The sequence below is a fragment of the Oncorhynchus gorbuscha genome, linkage group LG08 (assembly GCF_021184085.1).
Source record: "Oncorhynchus gorbuscha isolate QuinsamMale2020 ecotype Even-year linkage group LG08, OgorEven_v1.0, whole genome shotgun sequence".
Taxonomy (NCBI): Eukaryota; Metazoa; Chordata; class Actinopteri; order Salmoniformes; family Salmonidae; genus Oncorhynchus; species Oncorhynchus gorbuscha.
This window is the reverse complement of record NC_060180.1, coordinates 79,452,993-79,478,451: the sequence shown is the minus strand read 5'-3', so window position 1 is coordinate 79,478,451 and position 25,459 is coordinate 79,452,993. Positions and strand designations below refer to the sequence as shown.

Below are 25,459 nucleotides of genomic sequence, written 5' to 3'. Positions count from 1 at the left end.
TGCTCTTTGCTTACTTGAGGAGTTCGTAGTTTTTCTCGTTGAGGCGGACTGCGTTCTCACGCCAGAACTTCTCTGATTTGTGGACCGGGCTCCACTCCAGGCGACCAGACTTCAGCTCTGAGCTGTACTCATCAAACGAACTGTGTGTGAGTGATAGAGAGTGAGAGAAAACCAGCTTAAATAACAAGCAACAAACAAACTAGCAGATAAACTTTGTTGAAGAACAGCCTCAGTCCCGACAGTCCTTAATATAGAGAGATGTTGACCTGTTGGAGAGTTCAATTTGAGGGGACAGGTCCAGTTCCAGTGTGGTTTAAGAGATCTGTACAGTTCTGCTAGCGTAGCGCCTAGTTTCTCCAGGTTCAAGTAACAGCACAGTAATGCCTGCTAGCGTAGCGCCTAGTTTCTCCAGGTTCAAGTAACAGCACAGTAATGCCTGCTAGCGTAGCGCCTAGTTTCTCCAGGTTCAAGTAACAGCACAGTAATGCCTGCTAGCGTAGCGCCTAGTTTCTCCAGGTTCAAGTAACAGCACAGTCATGCCTGCTAGCGTAGCGCCTAGTTTCTCCAGGTTCAAGTAACAGCACAGTAATGCCTGCTAGCGTAGCGCCTAGTTTCTCCAGGTTCAAGTAACAGCACAGTAATGCCTGCTAGCGTAGCGCCTAGTTTCTCCAGGTTCAAGTAACAGCACAGTAATGCCTGCTAGTGTAGCACCTAGCAGAACAGCCTAGTTTCTCCAGGTTCATGTAACAGCACAGTAATGCCTGCTAGTGTAGCACCTAGCAGAACAGCCTAGTTTCTCCAGGTTCAAGTAACAGCACAGTAATGCCTGCTAGTGTAGCTGAGGTTAGCAGTAACGTTACCTGTCAGGTCCTGAACGCTCTCTCCCAGACTCTAGGTTCGGACATGGAGAAGTTAGGGTTAGGTGTCAGAAGTAACCTACCTGAGGTCCTGAACGCTCTCTCCCAGACTCTAGGTTCGGACATGGAGAAGTTAGGGTTAGGGGTCAGAAGTAACCTACCTGAGGTCCTGAACGCTCTCTCCCAGACTCTCCAGCAGGAACTTGATGTCTTCCGTAATGTCCTCATCGTCATACTTCTGCTGGTCCAGATTCTCCAGCTGCTTCAGAACCTTACACTGTATCATGGCCAGAGCATACTCCTGACGGGTCTCCCTATCCGCTGACTTCTCCAACAGGTTCTAGAATAATAATATTAACATGTATCATGGCCAGGGCATACTCCCGACGGGTCTCCCACTCAGTCGATTTCTCCAGAACCCTCTACTACGTACGTGGTTTGAGGAGATAGCAAGGTAACTTTGGTCAACCCCGAGTTCGACTCTGGATAACAAGTACCACGAAAGTTGCACAGCTTTTAGCCAGGTACATTTCTACGGCAACAAATCCTTCAGATTTGGTGGATTGAGACACATCCAATGAAATAAAACAGATCACAGCTTAAACGGACAGATTTTTATGGGGAATGTTATATTATGCTAATTAGATTTCCGCTTAAAGTCAAGGCATTGCAATATTTTCCGAATGCACAACTCAAACTGCTACAGCGACAAACTCCACACTGCTCAAACTGCACAGCGACACACGCCGCTCCTACGACACGCGCCGCTCCTACGACACGCGCCGCTCCGAGCTGCCACACGCCGTTCAAGAAAGAGTTAAGAAAATAGTAAAAAATTATTGAAAAAGGTAGCAATAAAGTGGCTATATACAGGGGATACCTGTACCGGGTCAATGTGTGAGAAAAGGAGGAGATAATGTTGTTCCCAGACTCTCCTGGCTCAAAGTGGAGGAGAGATTGACTTCATCACTACTTGTATTTATGAGAAGAATTGTCGTGTTGAATGCAATGAGCTGTCTGATTGAACTACTGGCGCACAGCTCGGACACTCATGCATACCGCACAAGACATGCAAACAGAGGTCTCTTCACAGTCCCCAAGTCCAGAACAGACTATACATAGGAGGTGCACAGTACTACATAGAGCCATGACTACATGGAAGTCTATTCCACAGTACTACATAGAGCCATGACTACATGGAAGTCTATTCCACAGTACTACATAGAGCCATGACTACATGGAACTCTATTCCACAGTACTACATAGAGCCATGACTACTTGGAACTCTATACCACATCAAGTAACTGAAGCAAGCAGTAAAACTAGATTTAAAAACAGATTTAAAAATACACACCTTATGGAAGAGCAGGGACTGAAGCAACAAACATTGGCACAGAGACATGCATACACAATAACATACACACTACACACACATGTACACATGGATTTAGTACTGTAGATATGTAGTAATGGTGGAGTAGGGGCCTGAGGGCACACAGTGTGTTGTGAAATCTGTGAAATGTAATGTTTTTAAAATTGTATAAACTGCCTTAAATTTTTCTGGAACCCAGGAAGAGTTATGGGGATCCATAATTAACACAAATGCCTCGAGATGACCTTAATATTAGACATTGCGCACCAGCTGTTACTGACAGACACACCCCCCACCCCTGGATGTAGCTATTCTGTCCTGCCGATGCACAGAAAACCCAGCCAACTGTTATTATCTATGACATCGTTCAACCATGAAACTTAAGATATTACCGTTAAATGTCCCGTTGATAGGATAGTCTCGAACGGAGCTCTTCCAGTTTATTCTCCAGTGATTACATTTACATTACATTACATTTAAGTCATTTAGCAGACACTCTTATCCAGAGCGACACTTTGGCTAATAGAACGAACGGAAGAGGCGGGTTACCCACTCACCGACAAATTCTCACAAGGCACCATGACCTCCGCCTCTTGCATTTCCTTCATGTGAATGACAGGGATTTGGGCCTCGTCTGGGGACAACATGATCTCCTACTTCATGTGGATGACAGGGATTTGGGCCTTGTCTGGGGACAACATTATATCCTTCCTGTCAGACTCATTAAAGATTAAATCTTCATCCAGTTCGAGGTTAGTAAATCGCTGTTCTGATATCCTGAAGCTCTTTTCGGTCATAGGAGACGGTAGCATCAACATTATGTACAATTGCTTAGATTCCTTTGACAGATCATTTAAAACAAGCGTAGCTGCTTTTTTTATTTCGCCTTTATTTAACCAGGTAGGCTAGTTGAGAACACCTTTATTTAACCAGGTAGGCTAGTTGAGAACACCTTTATTTAACCAGGTAGGCTAGTTGAGAACACCTTTATTTAACCAGGTAGGCCAGTTGAGAACACCTTTATTTAACTAGGTAGGCTAGTTGAGAACACCTTTATTTAACCAGGTAGGCCAGTTGAGAACACCTTTATTTAACCAGGTAGGCCAGTTGAGAACACCTTTATTTAACCAGGTAGGCCAGTTGAGAACACCTTTATTTAACCAGGTAGGCTAGTTGAGAACAAGTTCTCATTTGCAACTGCGACCTGGCCAAGATAAAGCATAGCAGTGTGAACAGACAACACAGAGTTACACATGGAGTAAACAATTAATAAGTCAATAACACAGTAGAAAAAAATGGGCAGTCTATATACATTGTGTGCAAAAGGCATGAGGTAGGCGAATAATTACAATTTTGCAGATTAACACTGGAGTGATAAATGATCAGATGGTCATGTACAGGTAGAGATATTGGTGTGCAAAAGAGAAGAAAAATAAATAAATAAATAAAGTATGGGGATGAGGTAGGTAAAAATGGGTGGGCTATTTACCGATAGACTATGTACAGCTGCAGCGATCGGTTAGCTGCTCAGATAGCAGATGTTTGAAGTAGGTGAGGGAGATAAAAGTCTCCAACTTCAGCGATTTTTGCAATTCGTTCCTGTCACAGACAGCAGAGAACTGGAACGAAAGGCGGCCAAATGAAGTGTTGGCTTTAGGGATGATCAGGGAGATACACCTGCTGGAGCGCATGCTACGGATGGGTGTTGCCATCGTGACCAGTGAACTGAGATAAGGCGGAGCTTTACCTAGCATGGACTTGTAGATGACCTGGAGCCAGTGGGTCTGGCGACGAACATGTAGCGAGGGCCAGCCAACTAGAGCATACAGGTTGCAGTGGTGGGTGGTATAAGGTGCTTTAGTGACAAAACGGATGGCACTGTGATAAACTGCATCCAGTTTGCTGAGTAGAGTGTTGGAAGCTATTTTGTAGATGACATCGCCCGAAGTCGAGGATCGGTAGGATAGTCAGTTTTACTAGGGTAAGCTTGGCGGCGTGAGTGAAGGAGGCTTTGTTGCGGAATAGAAAGCAGACTCTGGATTTGATTTTCGATTGGAGATGTTTGATATGAGTCTGGAAGGAGAGTTTGCAGTCTAGCCAGACACCTAGGTACTTATAGATGTCCACATATTCAAGGTCGGAACCATCCAGGGTGGTAATTTTCGATAATCATGGATTTATCGGTGGTGACCGTGTTACAGCTGGGAGGAGGTGCTCTTGTTCTCCATGGACTTCACAGTGTCCCAGAACGTTTTGGAGTTGGAGCTACAGGATGCAAATTTCTGCCTGAAGAAGCTGGCCTTTGCTTTCCTGACTGACTGCGTGTATTGGTTCCTGACATCCCTGAATAGTTGCATATTGCGGCGACTATTCGATGCTATTACAGTCTGCTGAACAGGTAACGTAACTAACTAGCAGTACGTACCCTGAAGGCAGCCAGGATGATGCGCGTGACCTTCTCCTTGACAGACTCCTGCAGGATGTCAGACAGGGCCGGCACCACGTTGTAACGGCGTAGCTGCTCACAGAGCTGAGAGTTGAAGGCCAGCAGCCACACACAAAACCCCATCTGGTACTGCAGCTGGAAACCACACTTGTTACTGAGCACAGCCGTGATGCTAGAGGGAGGAGAGAGAACAGGGTCAGGGGGTAATGCTAGAGGGATGAGAGAGAACAGGGTCAGCTAGTAATGCTAGAGGGAGGAGAGAGAACAGGGTCAGCTAGTAATGCTAGAGGGAGGAGAGAGAACAGGGTCAGGGGTCAGGTAGTAATGTTAGAGGGAGGAGAGAGAACAGGGTCAGGTAGTAATGTTAGAGGGAGGAGAGAGAGCAGGGTCAGGTAGTAATGTTAGAGGGAGGAGAGAGAACAGGGTCAGGTAGTAATGCTAGAGGGAGGAGAGAGAACAGGGTCAGGTAGTAATGCTAGAGGGAGGAGAGAGAACAGGGTCAGCTAGTAATGCTAGAGGGAGGAGAGAGAACAGGGTCAGCTAGTAATGCTAGAGGGAGGAGAGAGAACAGGGTCAGCTAGTAATGCTAGAGGGAGGAGAGAGAACAGGGTCAGGGGGTAATGCTAGAGGGAGGAGAGAGAACAGGGTCAGGGAGTAATGCTAGAGGGAGGAGAGAGAACAGGGTCAGGGGTCAGGGGGTAATGCTAGAGGGAGGAGAGAGAACAGGGTCAGGTAGTAATGTTAGAGGGAGGAGAGAGAACAGGGTCAGGGGTCGGGTAGTAATGCTAGAGGGAGGAGAGAGAACAGGGTCAGGTAGTAATGTTAGAGGGAGGAGAGAGAACAGGGTCAGGGGTCAGGTAGTAATGCTAGAGGGAGGAGAGAGAACAGGGTCAGGGGTCAGGTAGTAATGCTAGAGGGAGGAGAGAGAACAGGGTCGGGTAGTAATGCTAGAGGGAGGAGAGAGAACAGGGTAAGGGGTCAGGTAGTAATGCTAGAGGGAGGAGAGAGAACAGGGTCAGGTAGTAATGCTAGAGGGAGGAGAGAGAACAGGGTCAGGTAGTAATGCTAGAGGGAGGAGAGAGAACAGGGTCAGGGGGTAATGCTAGAGGGAGGAGAGAGAACAGGGTCAGGGGTAATGCTAGAGGGAGGAGAGAGAACAGGGTCAGGGGGTAATGCTAGAGGGAGGAGAGAGAACAGGGTCAGGGGGTAATGCTAGAGGGAGGAGAGAGAACAGGGTCAGGTAGTAATGTTAGAGGGAGGAGAGAGAACAGGGTCAGGTAGTAATGCTAGAGGGAGGAGAGAGAACAGGGTCAGGTAGTAATGCTAGAGGGAGGAGAGAGAACAGGGTCAGGGGTCAGGTAGTAATGTTAGAGGGAGGAGAGAGAACAGGGTCAGGTAGTAATGTTAGAGGGGGTAGAGAGAACAGGGTCAGCTAGTAATGCTAGAGGGAGGAGAGAGAACAGGGTCAGGTAGTAATGCTAGAGGGAGGAGAGAGAGAACAGGGGTAATGCTAGAGGGAGGAGAGAGAACAGGGTCAGGTAGTAATGCTAGAGGGAGGAGAGGAGGTCAGAGAGAATGCAGGGGTCAGAGAACAGGGTCAGGTAGTAATGCTAGAGGGAGGAGAGAGAACAGGGTCAGGTAGTAATGTTAGAGGGAGGAGAGAGAACAGGGTCAGGGGTCAGGTAGTAATGCTAGAGGGAGGAGAGAGAACAGGGTCAGGGGTCAGGTAGTAATGCTAGAGGGAGGAGAGAGAACAGGGTCAGGGGTCAGGTAGTAATGTTAGAGGGAGGAGAGAGAACAGGGTCAGGGGGTAATGTTAGAGGGAGGAGAGAGAACAGGGTCAGGGGTCAGGTAGTAATGCTAGAGGGAGGAGAGAGAACAGGGTCAGGTAGTAATGCTAGAGTGAGGAGAGAGAACAGGGTCAGGGGTCAGGTAGTAATGCTAGAGGGAGGAGAGAGAACAGGGTCAGGGGGTAGTAATGCTAGAGGGAGGAGAGAGAACAGGGTCAGGTAGTAATGCTAGAGGGAGGAGAGAGAACAGGGTCAGGTAGTAATGCTAGAGGGAGGAGAGAGAACAGGGTCAGGTAGTAATGCTAGAGGGAGGAGAGAGAACAGGGTCAGGTAGAGGGAGGAGAGAACAGTAATGTTAGAGGGAGGAGAGAGAACAGGGTCAGGGGTAGGGGGTAATGTTAGAGGGAGAGAACAGGGTCAGGGGTCAGGGAGTAATGCTAGAGGGGGTCAGAACAGGGTCAGGGGGTAATGCTAGAGGGAGGAGAGAGAACAGGGTCAGGGGTCAGGGTAATGCTAGAGGGAGGAGAGAGAACAGGGTCAGGGGTAATGCTAGAGGGAGGAGAGAGAACAGGGTCAGTAATGGGTCAGGTAGTAATGCTAGAGGGAGGAGAGAGAACAGGGTCAGGGGTAATGCTAGAGGGAGGAGAGAGAACAGGGTCAGCTAGTAATGCTAGAGGGGGAGGAGAGAGAACAGGGTCAGGTAGTAATGTTAGAGGGAGGAGAGAGAACAGGGTCAGCTAGTAATGCTAGAGGGAGGAGAGAGAACAGGGTCAGGTAGTAATGTTAGAGGGAGGAGAGAGAACAGGGTCAGGTAGCAATGCTAGAGGGAGGAGAGAGAACAGGGTCAGGGGTCAGGTAGTAATGTTAGAGGGAGGAGAGAGAACAGGGTCAGGGGTCAGGTGGTACAGGACACCACACTTGTCGATCACAGCAGTTTTATGGTGCATCGTGGTTTTATTGCATGGTTTTGGTTATGGAGTTTATGGCTTGAGTTACAGATAACAGCAGTGGTTAGGCTAACTTCCTCTTGTAGTGTAGTCAAGCAGCATGAAGCATCAGACAACCCCAAACACACTAATGATGTAATGCTAACAGATAGAAGATAGTAGTAATAGAAGTATCCAATGATTGTAACAGAAGTATACTGAACAAAAATATAAACGCAACATGTAAAGTGTTGGTCCCATGTTTCATGAGCTGAAATAAAAGATCCCAGAAATGTTCCATATGAATAAAAAGTATTATTTCTCAAAAATGTTGTGCACAAATTTGTTTACATCTCTGATAGTATTTCTCCTTTGCCAAGATAATCCATCCACCTGTCAGGTGTGGCATATCAAGAAGCTGATTAAACAGCACCACCATTACACAGGTGCACCTTGTGCTGGGGACAATATGTCACTAAAATGTGCAGTTTTGTCACAACGCCATGCCACAGATTCCTAAAGTTTTTAAAAACTTTACTTAACTAGGCAAGTCAGTTAAGAACAAATTCTTATATATAATAATATATAATAATAATATATGCCATTTAAGAATCCAAGCGACTTACAGTCATGTGTGCATACATTCTACGTATGGGTGGTCCCGGAGGGATCGAACCCACTACCCTGGCGTTACAAATGCTCTACCAACTGAGACACAGGACCACATTCTCATTCTTATTTACAATGACGGTGCAAACCCGGACAATGCTAGGCCAATTGTGCGCCAACCTATGGGACTCCCAATCACAACCGGTTGTGATACAGCCTGGATTTGTTTGGCCCTGTCTGGGGGTGTCCTCGGATGGGGCCACAGTGTCTCCTGACCCCTCCCGTCTCAGCCTCCAGTATTTATGCTGCAGTAGTTTATGTGTCGGGGGGCTAGGGTCAGTTTGTTATATCTGGAGTACTTCTCCTGTCCTATTCGGTGTCCTGTGTGAATTTAAGTGTGCTCTCTCAAATTCTCTCGGAGGACCTGAGCCCTAGGACCATGCCTCAGGACTACCTGACATGATGACTCCTTGCTGTCCCCAGTCCACCTGGCCGTGCTGCTGCTCCAGTTTCAACTGTTCTGCCTTATTATTATTCAACCATGCTGGTCATTTATGAACATCTTGGCCATGTTCTGTTATAATCTCCACCCGGCACAGCCAGAAGAGGACTGGCCACCCCTCATAGCCTGGTTCCTCTCTAGGTTTCTTCCTAGGTTCTGGCCTTTCTAGGGAGTTTTTCCTAGCCACCGTGCTTCTACACCTGCATTGCTTGCTGTTTGGGGTTTTAGGCTGGGTTTCTGTACAGCACTTTGAGAAATCAGCTGATGTACGAAGGGCTATATAAATACATTTGATTTGAGGTACAGGAAACCACACTTATTAATAAATATAGTAATAGTATCCAGAGACCAGTAGTATTAGATGTAGTAATAGTATCCAGAGACCAGTAGTATTAGATGTAGTAATAGTATCCAGAGACCAGTAGTATTAGATGTAGTAATAGTATCCAGAGACCAGTAGTATTAGATGTAGTAATAGTATCCAGAGACCAGTAGTATTAGATGTAGTAATAGTATCCAGAGACCAGTAGTATTAGATGTAGTAATAGTATCCAGAGACCAGTAGTATTAGATGTAGTAATAGTATCCAGAGACTCACCAGTTGACCCCGTCAGCCTCCACCCAGGCAAACCTGTACTCATTCACCCTCAACATCAGCTGGAGACAGCCTGCTACACACTGCACATACTGAGAGCTCTGCAGGGGGAGAACACAGACACAAACTTTTATTAAGACTGATCAGGGAAACACAGGCAGGGATTTGGAGATACAGTGGGGCAAAACAATTATTAGTCAGCCACCAATTGTGCAAGTTCTCCCACTTAAAAAGATGAGGCCTGTAATTTTCATCATAGGTACACTTCAACTATGACAGAAAAAAATAGAAATAAAATCCACAAAATCACATTGTAGGATTTTTAATGAATTTATTTGCAAATTATGGTGGAAAATAAGTATTTGGTCACCTACAAAAGTTTCTCAATACTTTGTTATATACCCTTTGTTGGCAATGACAGAGGTCAAAAGAGTCTTCACAAGGTTTTCACACACTGTTGCTGGTATTTTGGCCCATTCCTCCATGCAGATCTCCTCTAGAGCAGTGATGTTTTGGGGCTGTTGCTGGGCAACACGGACTTTCAACTCCCTCCAAAGATTTTCTATGGGGTTGAGACTGGCTAGGCCACTCCAGGACATTGAAATGCTTCTCACGAAGCCACTCCTTTGTTGCCCAGGCGGTGTGTTTGGGATCATTGTCATGCTGAAAGAGCCAGCCACATTTCATTTTCAATGCCCTTGCTGATGGAAGGAGGTTCACTCAAAATCTCACAATACATGGCCCCATTCATTCTGTCCTTTACACGGATCAGTCATCCTGGTCCCTTTGCAGAAAAACAGCCCCAAAGCATGATGTTTCCTCCCCCATGCTTCACAGTAGGTATGGTGTTCTTTGGCTGCAACTCAGCATTCTTTGTCCTCCAAACACAACGAGTTGAGTGTTTACCAAAAAGTTATATTTTGGTTCCATCTGACCATATGACATTCTCCCAATCTTCTTCTGGATCATCCAAATGCTCTCTAGCAAACTTCAGACATGCCTGGACATGTACTGGCTTAAGCAGGTGGACACGTCTGGCACTGCAGGATTTGAGTCCCTGGCAGCGTAGTGTGTTACTGATGGTAGGCTTTGTTACTTTGGTCCCAGCTCTCTGCAGGTCATTCACTAGGTCCCTCCCGTGTGGTTCTGGGATTTTTGCTCACCGTTCTTGTGATCATTTTGACCCCACGGGGTGGGAGCCCCAGATCGAGGGAGATTATCAGTGGCCTTGTATGTCTTCCATTTCCTAATAATTGGTCCCACAGTTGATTTCTTCAAACCTAGCTGCTTACCTATTGCAGATTCAGTCTTCCCAGCCTGGTGCAGGTCTACATTTTTGTTTCTGGTGTCCTTTGACAGCTCTTTGGTCTTGGCCATAGTAAAGTTTGAAGTGTGACTGAGGTTGTGGACAGGTGTCTTTTATACTGATAACAAGTTCAAACAGGTGCCATTAATACAGGTAACGAGTGGAGGACAGAGGAGCCTCCTAAAGAAGTTACAGGTCTGTGAGATCCGGAAATCTTGCTTGTTTGTAGGTGACCAAATACTTATTTTCCACCATAATTTGCAAATATATTCATTAAAAATCCTACAATGTGATTATCTGGATTTTTTCCCCCCTCATTTTGTCTGTCATTTGTCTGTCAGTGTACCTATGATGAAAATTACAGGCCTCTCATCTTTTTAAGTGGGAGAACTTGCACAGTTGGTGGCTGACTAAATACTTTTTCGCCCCACTGTACCTGCTCTTCCATTCTGAAACAGGTATGTTCAACATTACCAACCTCAATCAAATCGAACTTTATTTATATAGCCCATTTAACAAAAACAGCCACAGTGCTTGACAGTAACTGCTCAACAGTAACCTGCATCTGCAACAACGAACACCATGCAGAACCATGCTAGACAAAGAGAGTATCATTACAGAACAGACAGGGACGTGTCCCCTCAAGGACCTGAGCAAAGAAAGCTGAGGAGAAAATAGATCCAATTAATCTGTTAGAGGCGTTTCATAAAAGCAACAAAAAAAGGATCAGGAAGGAAGGGAGTGAGAAACTGAGGAGACATCCTGAGAGCAACAGAAGCAGTAGAAATAGCAGCAATAGTAGTAATAATAGCAGCAGCACTAATAGATGTAGTAGTACAAGTACTAGTAGTAATAATAATAATAATAGTAGTAGCAGATTTAGTAGTATAATTATTAATAGTAGTAATAATAGCAGCAGCACTAATAGATGTAGTAGTACAAGTACTACTAGTAGTAGTAATAATAATAATAATAATAATAATAGTAGTAGCAGATTTAGTAGTATAATTATTAATAGTAGTAATAATAGCAGCAGCACTAATAGATGTACTACTACAAGTATTAGTAGTAATAATAATAATAATAGTAGTAGCAGATTTAGTAGTATAATTATTAATAGTAGTAATAATAGCAGCAGCACTAATAGATGTAGTAGTACAAGTAATAGTAGTAGTAGTAATAATAATAATAATAATAATAATAATAGTAGTAGCAGATTTAGTAGTATAATTATTAATAGTAGTAATAATAGCAGCAGCACTAATAGCAGCAATAATAGTAGATGTAGTAGTACAAATACTAGTAGTAGTAATAATAATAATAATAATAATTATAATAATAATAATAATAATAATAGTAGCAGATTTAGTAGAATAATTATTAGTAGTAATAATAATAGTAGCAGTAGTAATAATAATAGTAGTAGCAGTAGTAATAATAATAGTAGTAGTAGTAGCAGTAGTAATAATAATAGTAGTAGTAGCAGTAGTAGTAATAATAGTAGTAGTAGCAGTAGTAGTAATAATAATAGTAGTAGTAGCAGTAGTAGTAATAATAATAGTAGTAGTAGCAGTAGTAGTAATAGTAGTAGTAGCAGTAGTAGTAATAGTAGTAGTAGCAGTAGTAATAATAGTAGTAGCAGTAGTAATAATAATAGTAGTAGCAGTAGTAATAATAGTAGTAGCAGCAGTAGTAATAATAGTAGTAGTAGCAGCAGTAATAATAATAGTAGTAGTAGCAGTAATAATAATAGTAGTAGTAGCAGTAGTAATAATAATAGTAGTAGTAGCAGTAGTAATAATAGTAACAGTAGTAATAATAGTAGCAGTAGTAATAATAGTAACAGTAGTAATAATAGTAGCAGTAGTAATAATAGTAGTAGCAGCAGTAATAATAGTAGTAGCAGTAGTAATAATAATAGTAGTAGCAGCAGTAGTAGTAATAATAGTAGTAGCAGCAGTAGTAGTAATAATAGTAGTAGCAGCAGTAATAATAGTAGTAGCAGTAGTAATAATAGTAGTAGCAGTAGTAATAATAATAGTAGTAGCAGTAGTAGTAGTAGTAGCAGTAGTAATAGTAGTAGCAGTAGTAATAATAGTAGTAGTAGCAGTAGTAATAATAGTAGTAGTAGCAGTAGTAGTAATAATAGTAGTAGTAGCAGTAGTAGTAATAATAGTAGTAGCAGCAGTAGTAATAATAGTAGTAGCAGTAGTAATAATAGTAGTAGCAGTAGTAATAATAATAGTAGCAGTAGTAATAATAATAGTAGTAGCAGTAGTAGTAATAATAGTAGTAGCAGTAGTAATAATAATAGTAGTAGCAGCAATAATAGTAGTAGTAGTAATAATAATAGTAGTAGTAATAATAATAGTAGTAGCAGTAGTAGTAATAATAGTAGTAGCAGTAGTAGTAATAATAGTAGTAGTAGCAGTAATAATAGTAGTAGCAATAATAGTAGTAGCAGCAGTAGTAATAAAAATAGTAGTAGCAGCAGTAGTAATAATAATAGTAGTAGCAGCAGTAGTAATAATAATAGTAGTAGCAGCAGTAATAATAATAGTAGTAGTAGCAGTAATAATAATAGTAGTAGTAGCAGTAGTAGTAATAATAGTAGTAGTAGCAGTAGTAATAATAGTAACAGTAGTAATAATAGTAGCAGTAGTAATAATAGTAACAGTAGTAATAATAGTAGTAGCAGCAGTAATAATAGTAGTAGCAGTAGTAATAATAGTAGTAGCAGCAGTAGTAGTAATAATAGTAGTAGCAGCAGTAGTAGTAATAATAGTAGTAGCAGCAGTAGTAGTAATAATAGTAGTATCAGCAGTAGTAGTAATAATAGTAGTAGCAGTAGTAATAATAGTAGTAGCAGTAGTAATAATAATAGTAGTAGCAGTAGTAATAATAATAGTAGTAGCAGCAGTAGTAGTAGTAGTAGCAGTAGTAATAGTAGTAGCAGTAGTAATAATAGTAGTAGTAGCAGTAGTAATAATAGTAGTAGTAGCAGTAGTAGTAATAATAGTAGTAGCAGCAGTAGTAATAATAGTAGCAGCAGTAGTAATAATAGTAGTAGCAGTAGTAATAATAGTAGTAGCAGTAGTAATAATAATAGTAGTAGCAGTAGTAATAATAATAGTAGTAGCAGTAGTAGTAATAATAGTAGTAGCAGTAGTAATAATAATAGTAGTAGTAGCAATAATAGTAGTAGTAGTAATAATAATAGTAGTAGTAATAATAATAGTAGTAGCAATAATAGTAGTAGCAGTAGTAGTAATAATAGTAGTAGCAGTAGTAGTAATAATAGTAGTAGTAGCAGTAATAATAGTAGTAGCAATAATAGTAGTAGCAGCAGTAGTAATAAAAATAGTAGTAGCAGCAGTAGTAATAATAATAGTAGTAGCAGCAGTAGTAATAATAATAGTAGTAGTAGCAGTAGTAGTAATAATAGTAGTAGTAGCAGTAGTAGCAGTAGTAATAATAATAGTAGTAGCAGTAGTAGTAATAATAGTAGTAGCAGTAGTAGTAATAATAGTAGTAGCAGTAGTAGTAATAATAGTAGTAGCAGTAGTAATAATAATAGTAGTAGCAGTAGTAATAATAATAGTAGTAGCAGCAGTAGTAGTAATAATAGTAGTAGCAGCAGTAGTAGTAATAATAGTAGTAGCAGTAGTAATAATAGTAGTAGCAGTAGTAATAATAATAGTAGTAGCAGTAGTAATAATAATAGTAGTAGCAGTAGTAATAATAATAGTAGTAGCAGCAGTAGTAGTAGTAGTAGCAGTAGTAATAGTAGTAGCAGTAGTAATAATAATAGTAGTAGCAGTAGTAGTAATAATAGTAGTAGCAGTAGTAATAATAATAGTAGCAGTAGTAGTAAGTAATAGTAGTAGTAGTAGTAATAATAATAGTAGTAGCAGTAGTAATAATAGTAGTAATAATAGTAGTAGCAGTAGTAGTAATAATAGTAGTAGTAGCATAATAATAGTAGTAGCAGTAATAATAATAGTAGTAGCAGTAATAATAATAGTAGTAGTAGCAGTAATAATAGTAATAATAATAGTAGTAGCAGCAGTAGTAATAATAATAGTAGTAGCAGCAGTAGTAATAATAATAGTAGTAGTAGCAGTAATAATAATAGTAGTAGTAGCAGTAGTAGTAATAATAGTAGTAGTAGCAGTAGTAATAGTAGTAGCAGTAGTAGTAATAATAGTAGTAGTAGCAGTAGTAATAATAGTAACAGTAGTAATAATAGTAGCAGTAGTAATAATAATAATAGTAGCAGTAGTAATAATAGTAGCAGTAGTAATAATAGTAGCAGTAGTAATAATAATAGTAGTAGCAGCAGTAGTAATAATAATAGTAGTAGCAGCAGTAGTAGTAATAATAGTAGTAGCAGCAGTAGTAGTAATAATAGTAGTAGCAGCAGTAGTAATAATAATAGTAGTAATAATAGTAATAATAATAGTAGTAGCAGTAGTAATAATAATAGTAGTAGCAGTAGTAATAATAATAGTAGTAGCAGTAGTAGTAATAGTAGTAGTAGCAGTAGTAGTAATAGTAGTAGCAGCAGTAGTAATAATAGTAGTAGTAGCAGCAGTAGTAATAATAGTAGTAGCAGCAGTAGTAATAATAATAGTAGTAGCAGTAGTAGTAATAATAATAGTAGCAGCAGTAGTAATAATAATAGTAGTAGCAGTAGCAGCAGTAGTAATAATAGCAGTAGTAGCAGTAGTAATAATAATAGTAGTAGCAGCAGTAATAATAATAGTAGTAGCAGTAGTAGTAATAATAATAGTAGTAGCAGTAGTAGTAATAATAATAGTAGTAGCAGTAGTAGTAATAATAGTAGTAGTAGCAATAATAGTAGTAATAATAATAATAGTAGTAGCAGTAGTAATAATAATAGTAGTAGCAGTAGTAGTAATAATAATAGTAGTAGCAGTAATAATAGTAGTAATAATAATAGTAGTAGCAGCAGTAGTAGTAATAATAGTAGTAGCAGCAGTAGTAATAATAATAGTAGTAGCAGCAGTAGTAATAATAATAGTAGTAGTAGCAGTAGTAGTAATAATAGTAGTAGCAGCAGAAGCAGTAGTAATAATAATAGTAGTAGCAGTAGTAGTAATAATAGTAGTAGCAGTAGTAGTAATAATAATAGTAGTAGCAGTAGTAGTAATAATAGTAGTAGCAGTAGTAGTAATAATAATAGTAGTAGCAGTAGTAATAATAATAGTAATAATAATAGTAGCAGCAGTAGTAGTAATAATAGTAGTAGCAGCAGTAGTAATAATAGTAGTAGCAGTAGTAATAATAGTAGTAGCAGTAGTAATAATAATAGTAGTAGCAGTAGTAATAATAATAGTAGTAGTAGCAGCAGTAATAATAATAATAGTAGTAGCAGTAGTAGTAAGTAGTAGTAGCAGTAGTAGTAATAATAATAGTAGTAGCAGTAGTAGTAATAATAATAGTAGTAGCAGTAGTAAGTAATAATAGTAGTAGCAGTAGTAGTAATAATAGTAGTAGCAGTAGTAATAGTAGTAGTAGTAATAATAATAGTAGTAGCAGTAGTAATAATAATAGTAGTAGCAGTAGTAGTAATAATAGTAGTAGCAGTAGTAATAATAATAGTAGCAGTAGCAATAATAATAGTAGTAGCAGCAGTAATAGCAATAATAGTAGTAGCAGTAGTAATAATAATAGTAGCAGCAGTAGTAATAACAATAGTAGTAGCAGCAGTAGTAATAATAATAGTAGTAGCAGTAGTAATAATAGTAGTAGTAGCAGTAGTAGTAGTAGCAGTAGTAATAATAACAGTAGTAATAATAGCAGTAGTAGCAGTAGTAATAATAGTAGTAGTAGCAGTAGTAGCAGTAGTAATAATAATAGTAGTAGCAGTAGTAATAATAATAGTAGTAGCAGTAGTAGTAATAATAGTAGTAGCAGTAGTAATAATAATAGTAGTAGCAGTAGTAATAATAATAGTATATAGCAAGTAGTAATAATAATAATAGTAGCAGTAGTAATAATAATAATAGTAGTAGCAGTAGTAGTAATAATAATAGTAGTAGCAGTAGTAATAATAATAGTAATAATAGTAGTAGCAGCAGTAGTAGTAATAATAGTAGTAGCAGCAGTAGTAATAATAATAGTAGTAGCAGTAGTAGTAATAATAGTAGTAGCAGTAGTAATAATAATAGTAGTAGCAGTAGTAATAATAATAGTAGTAATAATAATAGTAGTAGCAGTAGTAGTAGCAGTAGTAATAATAGTAGTAGTAGCAGCAGCAGTAGTAATAATAGTAGTAGTAGCAGTAGTAATAATAATAGTAGTAGCAGTAGTAGTAATAATAGTAGTAGTAATAGTAATAATAGTAGTAGCAGTAGTAGTAATAATAATAGTAGTAGCAGTAGTAATAATAATAGTAGTAGCAGTAGTAGTAATAATAGTAGTAGCAGCAGCAGTAGTAATATAGTAGCAGCAGTAGTAATAATAGTAGTAGCAGTAGTAATAATAATAGTAGTAGCAGTAGTAATAATAATAGTAGTAGCAGTAGTAATAATAATAGTAGTAGCAGCAGTAGTAGTAGTAGTAGCAGTAGTAATAGTAGTAGCAGTAGTAATAATAGTAGTAGTAGCAGTAGTAATAATAGTAGTAGTAGCAGTAGTAGTAATAATAGTAGTAGCAGTAGTAATAATAGTAGTAGTAGCAGTATAATAATAGTAGTAGTAGCAGTAGTAATAATAGTAGTAGTAGCAGTAGTAGTAATAAATAGTAGTAGCAGCAGTAGTAATAAAGTAGTAGCAGCAGTAGTAGTAATAATAATAGTAGTAGTAGTAATAATAAGTAGCAGTAGTAGTAATAATAATAGTAGCAGCAGTAGTAGTAATAATAGTAGTAGCAGTAGTAATAATAATAGTAGTAGCAGCAGTAATAATAATAGTAGTAGCAGTAGTAATAATAATAGTAGTAGCAGTAGTAATAATAATAGTAGCAGTAGTAGTAATAATAATAGTAGCAGTAGTAGTAATAATAAGTAGTAGCAGTAATAGTAGTAGTAATAATAATAGTAGTAGCAGCAGTAGTAATAAAAATAGTAGTAGTAGCAGTAGTAATAATAATAGTAGTAGTAGCAGTAGTAGTAATAATATAGTAGTAGCAGTAGTAGTAATAATAGTAGTAGCAGTAGTAGCAGTAGTAACAGTAGTAATAGTAGTAGCAGTAGTAGTAATAATAGTAGTAGCAGTAGTAGTAATAATAATAGTAGTAGCAGTAGTAATAATAATAGTAGTAGCAGTAGTAATAATAATGGTAGTAGCAGTAGTAATAATAATGGTAGTAGCAGTAGTAATAATAATAGTAGTAGCAGTAGTAGTAGCAGTAGTAATAATAATAGCAGTAGCAGTAGTAATAATAATAGCAGTAGTAATAATAATAGCAGTAGTAATAATAATAGCAGTAGTAATAATAATAGCAGTAGTAATAATAATAGTAGTAGCAGTAGTAATAATAATAGTAGTAGTAGTAGTAATAATAATAGTAGCAGTAGTAGTAATAATAATAGTAGTAGCAGTAGTAGTAATAATAATAGTAGTAGCAGTAGTAGTAATAATAATAGTAGCAGTAGTAGTAATAATAATAGTAGCAGTAGTAGTAGTAATAATAATAGTAGTAGCAGTAGTAGTAATAATAATAGTAGTAGCAGTAGTAGTAATAATAATAGTAGTAGCAGTAGTAGTAATAATAATAGTAGCAGCAGTAGTAATAATAATAGTAGCAGTAGTAATAATAATAGTAGTAGCAGCAGTAGTAATAATAATAGTAGTAGTAGCAGCAGTAGTAGTAATAATAATAGTAGTAGCAGTAGTAGTAATAATAATAGTAGTAGCAGTAGTAGTAATAAGTAGCAGTAGTAGTAATAATAGTAGCAGCAGTAAGTAATAATAATTAGTAGTAGTAGCAGTAGTAGTAGTAATAATAATAGTAGTAGCAGTAGTAGTAATAATAATAGTAGTAGCAGTAGTAGTAATAATAATAGTAGTAGCAGTAGTAATAATAATAGTAATAATAATAGTAGCAGCAGTAGTAATAATAGCAGTAGTAGCAGTAGTAATAATAATAGTAGTAGCAGCAGTAGTAGTAATAATAATAGTAGTAGCAGTAGTAGTAATAATAATAGTAGTAGCAGTAGTAGTAATAATAATAGTAGTAGCAGTAGTAGTAATAATAATAGTAGTAGCAGTAGTAGTAATAATAATAGTAGTAGCAGCAGTAGTAATAATAATAATAGTAGTAGCAGTAGTAGTAATAATAATAGTAGCAGCAGCAGTAGTAATAATAAAGTAGTAGCAGCAGTAGTAATAATAATAGTAGTAGCAGTAGTAATAATAATAGTATAGCAGTAGTAATAATAAGTAGTAATAATAATAGTAGCAGTAGTAGTAATAATAGTAGTAGTAGCAGTAGTAATAATAATAGTAGTAGCAGTAGTAGTAATAATAATAGTAGTAGCAGTAGTAGTAATAATAATAGTAGTAGCAGTAGTAGTAATAATAAATAGTAGTAGCAGTAGTAGTAATAATAATAGTAGTAGCAGTAGTAGTAATAATAATAGTAGTAGTAGCAGTAGTAGTAATAATAATAGTAGTAGCAGTAGTAGTAGTAATAATAATAGTAGTAGCAGTAGTAGTAATAATAATAGTAGTAGTAGCAGTAGTAATAATAATAGTAATAATAATAGTAGTAGCAGCAGTAGTAATAATAATAGCAGTAGCAGCAGTAGTAATAATAATAGTAGTAGCAGTAGTAATAATAATAGTAGTAGCAGTAGTAATAATAATAGTAGTAGCAGTAGTAATAATAATAGTAGTAGCAGTAGTAATAATAATAGTAGTAGCAGTAGTAATAATAATAGTAGTAGCAGTAGTAATAATAATAGTAGTAGCAGTAGTAATAATAATAGTAGTAGCAGTAGTAATAATAGTAGTAGTAGCAGTAGTAATAATAGTAGTAGCAGTAGTAATAATAGTAGTAGCAGTAGTAATAATAACAGTAGTAGCAGTAGTAATAACAACAGTAGTAGCAGTAGTAATAACAACAGTAGTAGCAGTAGTAATAACAATAGTAGTAGCAGTAGTAATAACAATAGTAGTAGCAGTAGTAATAATAATAGTAGTAGCAGTAGTAATAATAATATATATAATAATAATATATAATAATAATAGTAGCAGTAGTAGTAGCAGTAGTAATAATAGTAGTAGCAGTAGTAATAATAGTAGTAGTAAGCAGTAGTAATAATAGTAGTAGTAAGCAGTAGTAATAATAGTAGTAGTAGCAGTAGTAGTAATAATAGTAGTAGTAGCAGTAGTAGTAATAATAGTAGTAGCAGTAGTAGTAATAATAGTAGTAGTAGCAGTAGTAGTAATAATAGTAGTAGTAGCAGTAGTAGTAATAATAGTAGTAGTAGCAGTAGCAGTAATAATAGTAGTAGCAGTAATAATAGTAGTAGCAGTAGTAATAATAATAGTAGTAGTAGTAGTAGTAATAATAATAGTAGTAGTAGCAGTAGTAGTAGCAGTAGTAATAATAGTAGTAGTAGCAGTAGCAGTAGTAATAATAGTAGTAGTAGTAGTAATAATAGTAGTAGTAGCAGTAGTAATAGTAGTAGTAGTAGCAGTAGTAATAATAGTAGTAGTAGCAGTAGTAGTAGCAGTAGTAGTAGCAGTAGTAATAGCAGTAGTAGTAGCAGTAGTAATAATAGTAGTAGTAGCAGTAGTAATAATAATAGTAGTAGCAGTAATAATAATAGTAGTAGCAGTAATAATAATAGTAGTAGCAGTAGCAGTAATAATAGTAGTAGCAGTAGTAGTAATAATAGTAGTAGCAGTAGTAGGCTCTCTGCAGTAGATTGCAACTCCACCCCCTTTGGCAGTTCTATCTTGTCAGAAAATGTTATAGTTAGGGATGGAAATGTCAGGGTTTTTGGTGATCTTCCTAAACCAGGATTCAGACACGGCTAGGACATCCGGGTTGGCAGAGTGTGCCAAGGCAGTGAATAAAACAAATTTAGGGAGGAGGAGGCTTCGAATGTTAACATGCAAGAAACCAAGGCTTTTACGGTTACAGAAGTCAACAAATGAGAGCGCCTGGGGAATGGGAGTGGAGCTAGGCACTGCAGGGCCCGGAATAACCTCTACATCACCAGAGGAGGAGTAGGATAAGGGTAAGGCAAGGTCAGGGTGTTGAGCCTTTTCCCCACACATCTCTTTAAAACCTCTTCAAGAACTGACCCTCCCTCCCCCCCATTTTCAGTAGCTCATAACCTGAAGCAAGGATATGCATATTTTTGATACCATTTGAAAGGAAATACATTGAAGTTATTGGAAATGTGAAATTCAAGAGAATATAGCACATTAGAACTGGTAGAAGAAAACAAAGATTTTTTTTTATCATCATCTTTGAAATGCAAGAGAAAGGCCATAATGTACTATTCCAGGTTAGGTGCAATTTAGATTTTGGCCATCAAACTTGTCATTGTCAATATGAAAAAGTTTAAACACAAAAGCGACATGCTGCATGACATCAGCAGCCTGGTGGTCCAAAATAGCTTAACTGGTGTATTGTAACAGCAATAAACCCATCAGTTTAAAATGTATTTAGTATATGTCAAACCAGGCAACTAAAAGCAACTTTCTCAACAATGTTTTTGTTAGTTTCTAGCTTGTTAGATAGGTAGCTAACCTTACATTAGCTGGCTAACCAGTTCAAATAATGACCACATCATATAGCTGACAATGTCTTAGCTAATTTGTATTCATTACATTATTACTGGAAAAAAAACTCAACAAGATCAATGTTCACAAGTTAATGGCGAGCTAATTAGAGAAAATAGCTTACGAATGTGAGTGAGACAAAATAAAAAACAGGGCATTCTACCAGAGAATTTTAGAACTTGGACACTCTTGTTGGCCTAACGATATGTCCAAATCTGACTTTGGTGCACGTCGTGTTGTTCTTCCTATGTCAGTCTCTGGTAAACACACTATATAAAATAAAATCAAAGTTTGTTCGTCATATGCAGAGGATACAGAAGGTGTAAACGTTACAGTGAAATGGTTACTTGCATAGTGGAGTCTTCTGTTTAGACATGTAGCTAGCTAGCTAAACAATGAACCATAATCCCCAACTCATGACGTTACTACCGTGCATGAATATACAGGTAGCTAAATTCAATGTCAGCTAGCTGTTAACATTAGGCTATAACTGGCAATGCAAATGGCTCGTAAAGATACAAATAATATTACTACACAGATCATAAACGTAACGTTAGCTGGCTGGTTGGCTCGCTAGCAAACAGTAGACTAACGCATAATATCTAAAAATGCTAGCTTGACTCTGGATGAATTCTTCTCCCTCTCTGTCACGGTTGCCGTTAGGTTGAAGAAAAAAACTAATCAGGAGACGGGCTAACAGCGTTCGGTTCTATTTTCGACTCCATCCGTATTTGCAATCAAAAGCCTGAATGATCTCCATCTCTTTAACCATCAAACTCTGCTTCCACCAGGCATTACACTGATTTCAAAACTCGGTCCTCCAGAAATTGGATTCGATAGGGACACTGCTGTTTTCCTGATGTCTTTCAAAAAAGCTGCTATAGAAAGGATTACCTACACATACTAAGCAACTCATATTAGACCAATCCAAACTCATCTCTAGGCATGTCCAGTCCATCCATTTTCTCAGCCAACCATGGCTAGCGGAAAGGTTCCTGACTTTTTCCAAGGCTATACCAACAAGGCTCGTAATTTAACCATTTTATTCGTATTGAAGGATAATACAATTTTGTTATTAAGGCACATGAAAAGTTCACATGCTCCAGAAGCCATTTATGCCAAAAAAAACGCATTAAAATATATATATATAATAATTCTCTCCTGTGAATTAGTGACGACATACGCCTCGCTGTCTCCGCACCTCCATTGTAACAGTATTATAACAGAACACAAGCAGCAGAGAGAGACAGCAAAGAGCCCAATAGAGAGTTGATTAGAGAGAGAGCAGCGTTAGGATGAATCATCATCGTCTTCATCACTCTGTCATACTCACTTCACTGGGGGATATAGTGCCTTGTCCTGAGGAATCTGGACCTGTACCATGAAGCTTCTAATGGAAGACAAAACACAGACAAGGAGCCATGTGGCAGGCTTAGATGACTGGGCTCTGGATGAAGTAGTGTGTGTGTGTGTGTGTGTGTGTGTGTGTGTGTGTGTGTGTGTGTGTGTGTGTGTGTGTGTGTGTGTGTGTGTGTGTGTGTGTGTGTGTGTGTGTGTGTGTGTGTGTGTGTGTGTGTGTGTGAGAAAGACTCAGGGGCCAAGCCGGATTTCTTCAGCCTCCTGAGGTTGAAGAGATGCTGCTGTGCCTTCTTCACCACACTGTCTGTGTGGGTGGACCATTTCAGATCGGCCCGTCGATGTGGAGGGGCACGGACTCTCACATGGACTCCATGAACACGTGCCCCTATACACGTCGACGGGGCTGCAGTGGAGAAGGTGGAAAGGTTCAAGTTCCTCTGTGTACACGTCGCTGACAATCTGAAATGGTCCACAAACACACAGGAGGCTGAAGAAATCCAGCTTGGCCCTTAAGACCTTCACAAACTTCTACAGATGCACAATCGAGAGCATCCTGTCGGGTTGTATCACCGCCTGGTACGGCAACTGCTCCGCCCACAACCACAGAGCTCTCCAGAGGGTTGTGCGGTCTGCAAAACGCATCACCGGGGGCAAACTACCTGCCCTCCAGGACACCTATAACACCCGATGTCACAGGAAGGTCATAAAGATCATCAAGGACAGCAACCACCCGAGCCACTGCCTGTTCGCCCTGCTATCATCCAGAAGGCAAGGTCAGTACAGGTGAATCAAAGCTGGGACCGAGAGACTGAAAAACAGCTTCTATCTCAAGGCCATCAGACTGTTAAACAGCCATCACTAATATTGAGTGGCTGCTGCCAACATACTGACTCAACTCCAGTCACTTTAATAATGGAAAAATTGATGTAAAAATGTATCACTAGCCACTTTAAACAATGCCACTTAATATAATGTTCACATACTCTACATTACTCATCTCATCACTTGCTTTAAGAGGCTGAAACAAGATATATATATATATTCCATCACATTCCCAGTGGATCAGAAGTTTACATACACTCAATTAGTATTTGGTAGCATTGCCTTTACATTGCTCAATTTGGGTTAAACGTTTCGGGTAGCCTTCCACAAGCTTCCCACAATAAGTTGGGTGAATTTTGACACATTCCTCCTGACAGAGGTGGTGTAACTGAGTCAGGTTTGTGGGCCTCCTTGCTCGCACACACTTTTTCAGTTCTGCCCACAAGTTTTCTATAGAATTGAGTTAAGGGGTTTGTGTGGCTACTCCAATATATATAATAATAATAAATGCCATTTAGCAGACGCTTTTATCCAAAGCGACTTACAGTCATGTGTGCATACATTCTACGTATGGGTGGTCCCGGGAATCGAACCCACTACCCTGGCGTTACAAGCGCCATGCTCTACCAACTGAGTTACAGAAGGACCACTACGTAAGTACAGACATCATGCCAAAAGGATGGAACGGCCCTTTTGCCAGAGTGGTTATAAAGGACTCTGAAATAATTAACATTTTAGACCAAAACATGCCGGCGTGCTGCCAGTGTGTAAAGTGGTTCTACATGTACCCTGAATAATCAACCATTGAGACCAGACAGCGTGGAGCGGTGGCTACACAGCTGACGAATGGTTAGACTCTACCAGACCAGAATACGTGCAGTGCGAGCTGGATATGTTACAAACGGTAAGACCCTCAAACTCTCGACAAGTGAAGGTAAAGACTAGACATTCACAGTCTGCAGCTGTAATGTGAAGTAGTCTAGAACACTGACAAAAGATACGAGGAAGATCTCCAATACCTTGACTTTGTTGTCCTTAAGCCATTTTGCCAATACTTTGGAAGTATGTTTGGGGTCATTGTCCATTTGGAAGACCCATTTGCGACTAAGCTTTAACTTCCTGATGTTTTGAGACGTTGCTTCAGTATATCCACATAACTTTCCTTTCTCATGAAGCCATTTATTTTGTGTGCACCAGTCCCTCCTTCAGCGAAGCACCCCCCACAACATGATGCTGCCTCCCCCGTGCTTCACGGTTGGGATGGTGTTCTTCAGCTTGCAAGCCTCCCCTTTTTTCCACCATAACAATGGTCATTATGGCCAAACAGTTCTATTTTTGTTTCATGAGACCTGAGGACATTACTCCAAAAAAGTACAATCCTTGTCCCCATGTGCAGTTGTAAATGGTAGTCTGGCTTTTATATGGCGGGTTTGGAGTGGCATGACTGGCTGCGTGGTCCCAAGGTGTTTATACTTGCATACTATTATTAATACAGATGAACGTGGTCCCTTCAGGCATTTGGAAATTGCTCCCAAGGATAAACCAGACTTGTGGAGATCTATCATTTTTGGCTGATTTCTTTTGATTTTCCCATAATGTCAAGCAAAGAGGCACTGAGTCTGAAGGTAGGCCTTGAAATACATCCACAGGTACACCTCCAATTGACTCAAATGTCAATTTACTCAAATGTCAATTAGCCTAGCTTCTAAAGCCATGACATTTTCTGTAATTTCCAAGCTGTTTAAAGGCACAGTCAACTTAGTGTATATAAACTTCTGACCCACAGGAATTGTGATACAGTGAATTATACAGTGCCTTGCTAAAGTATTCGGCCCCCTTGAACTTTGCGACCTTTTGCCACATTTCAGGCTTCAAACAAAGATATAAAACTGTATTTTTTTGTGAAGAATCAACAACAAATGGGACACAATCATGAAGTGGAACAACATTTATTGGATATTTCAAACTTTTTTAACAAATCAAAAACTGAAAAACGGAATAATTTTGCACACCCAATTTTTCAGTTTTTGATTTGTTAAAAAAGTTAGAAATATCCAATAAATGTCGTTCCACTTCATGATTGTGTCCCACTTATTGTTTTGTGAAGAA

General features: G+C 38.7%; 1 protein-coding gene across 1 annotated transcript in view; it reads right to left on the bottom strand.

The window, feature by feature from the left end:
- The window catches only part of LOC124040708 (V-type proton ATPase subunit H-like), a 55,684-nt gene that overhangs the window by 13,660 nt on the left and 16,565 nt on the right, over positions 1 to 25,459 (bottom strand). The window contains exons 7-11 of the mRNA XM_046357782.1: positions 22,503 to 22,559; positions 9,101 to 9,198; positions 4,655 to 4,847; positions 1,019 to 1,197; positions 15 to 140 (exon numbers count right to left, since the gene is read on the bottom strand). Of these exons, the coding sequence (XP_046213738.1) occupies positions 15 to 140; positions 1,019 to 1,197; positions 4,655 to 4,847; positions 9,101 to 9,198; positions 22,503 to 22,559 (653 nt within the window). The remainder of the gene's footprint in view (positions 1 to 14; positions 141 to 1,018; positions 1,198 to 4,654; positions 4,848 to 9,100; positions 9,199 to 22,502; positions 22,560 to 25,459) is intronic.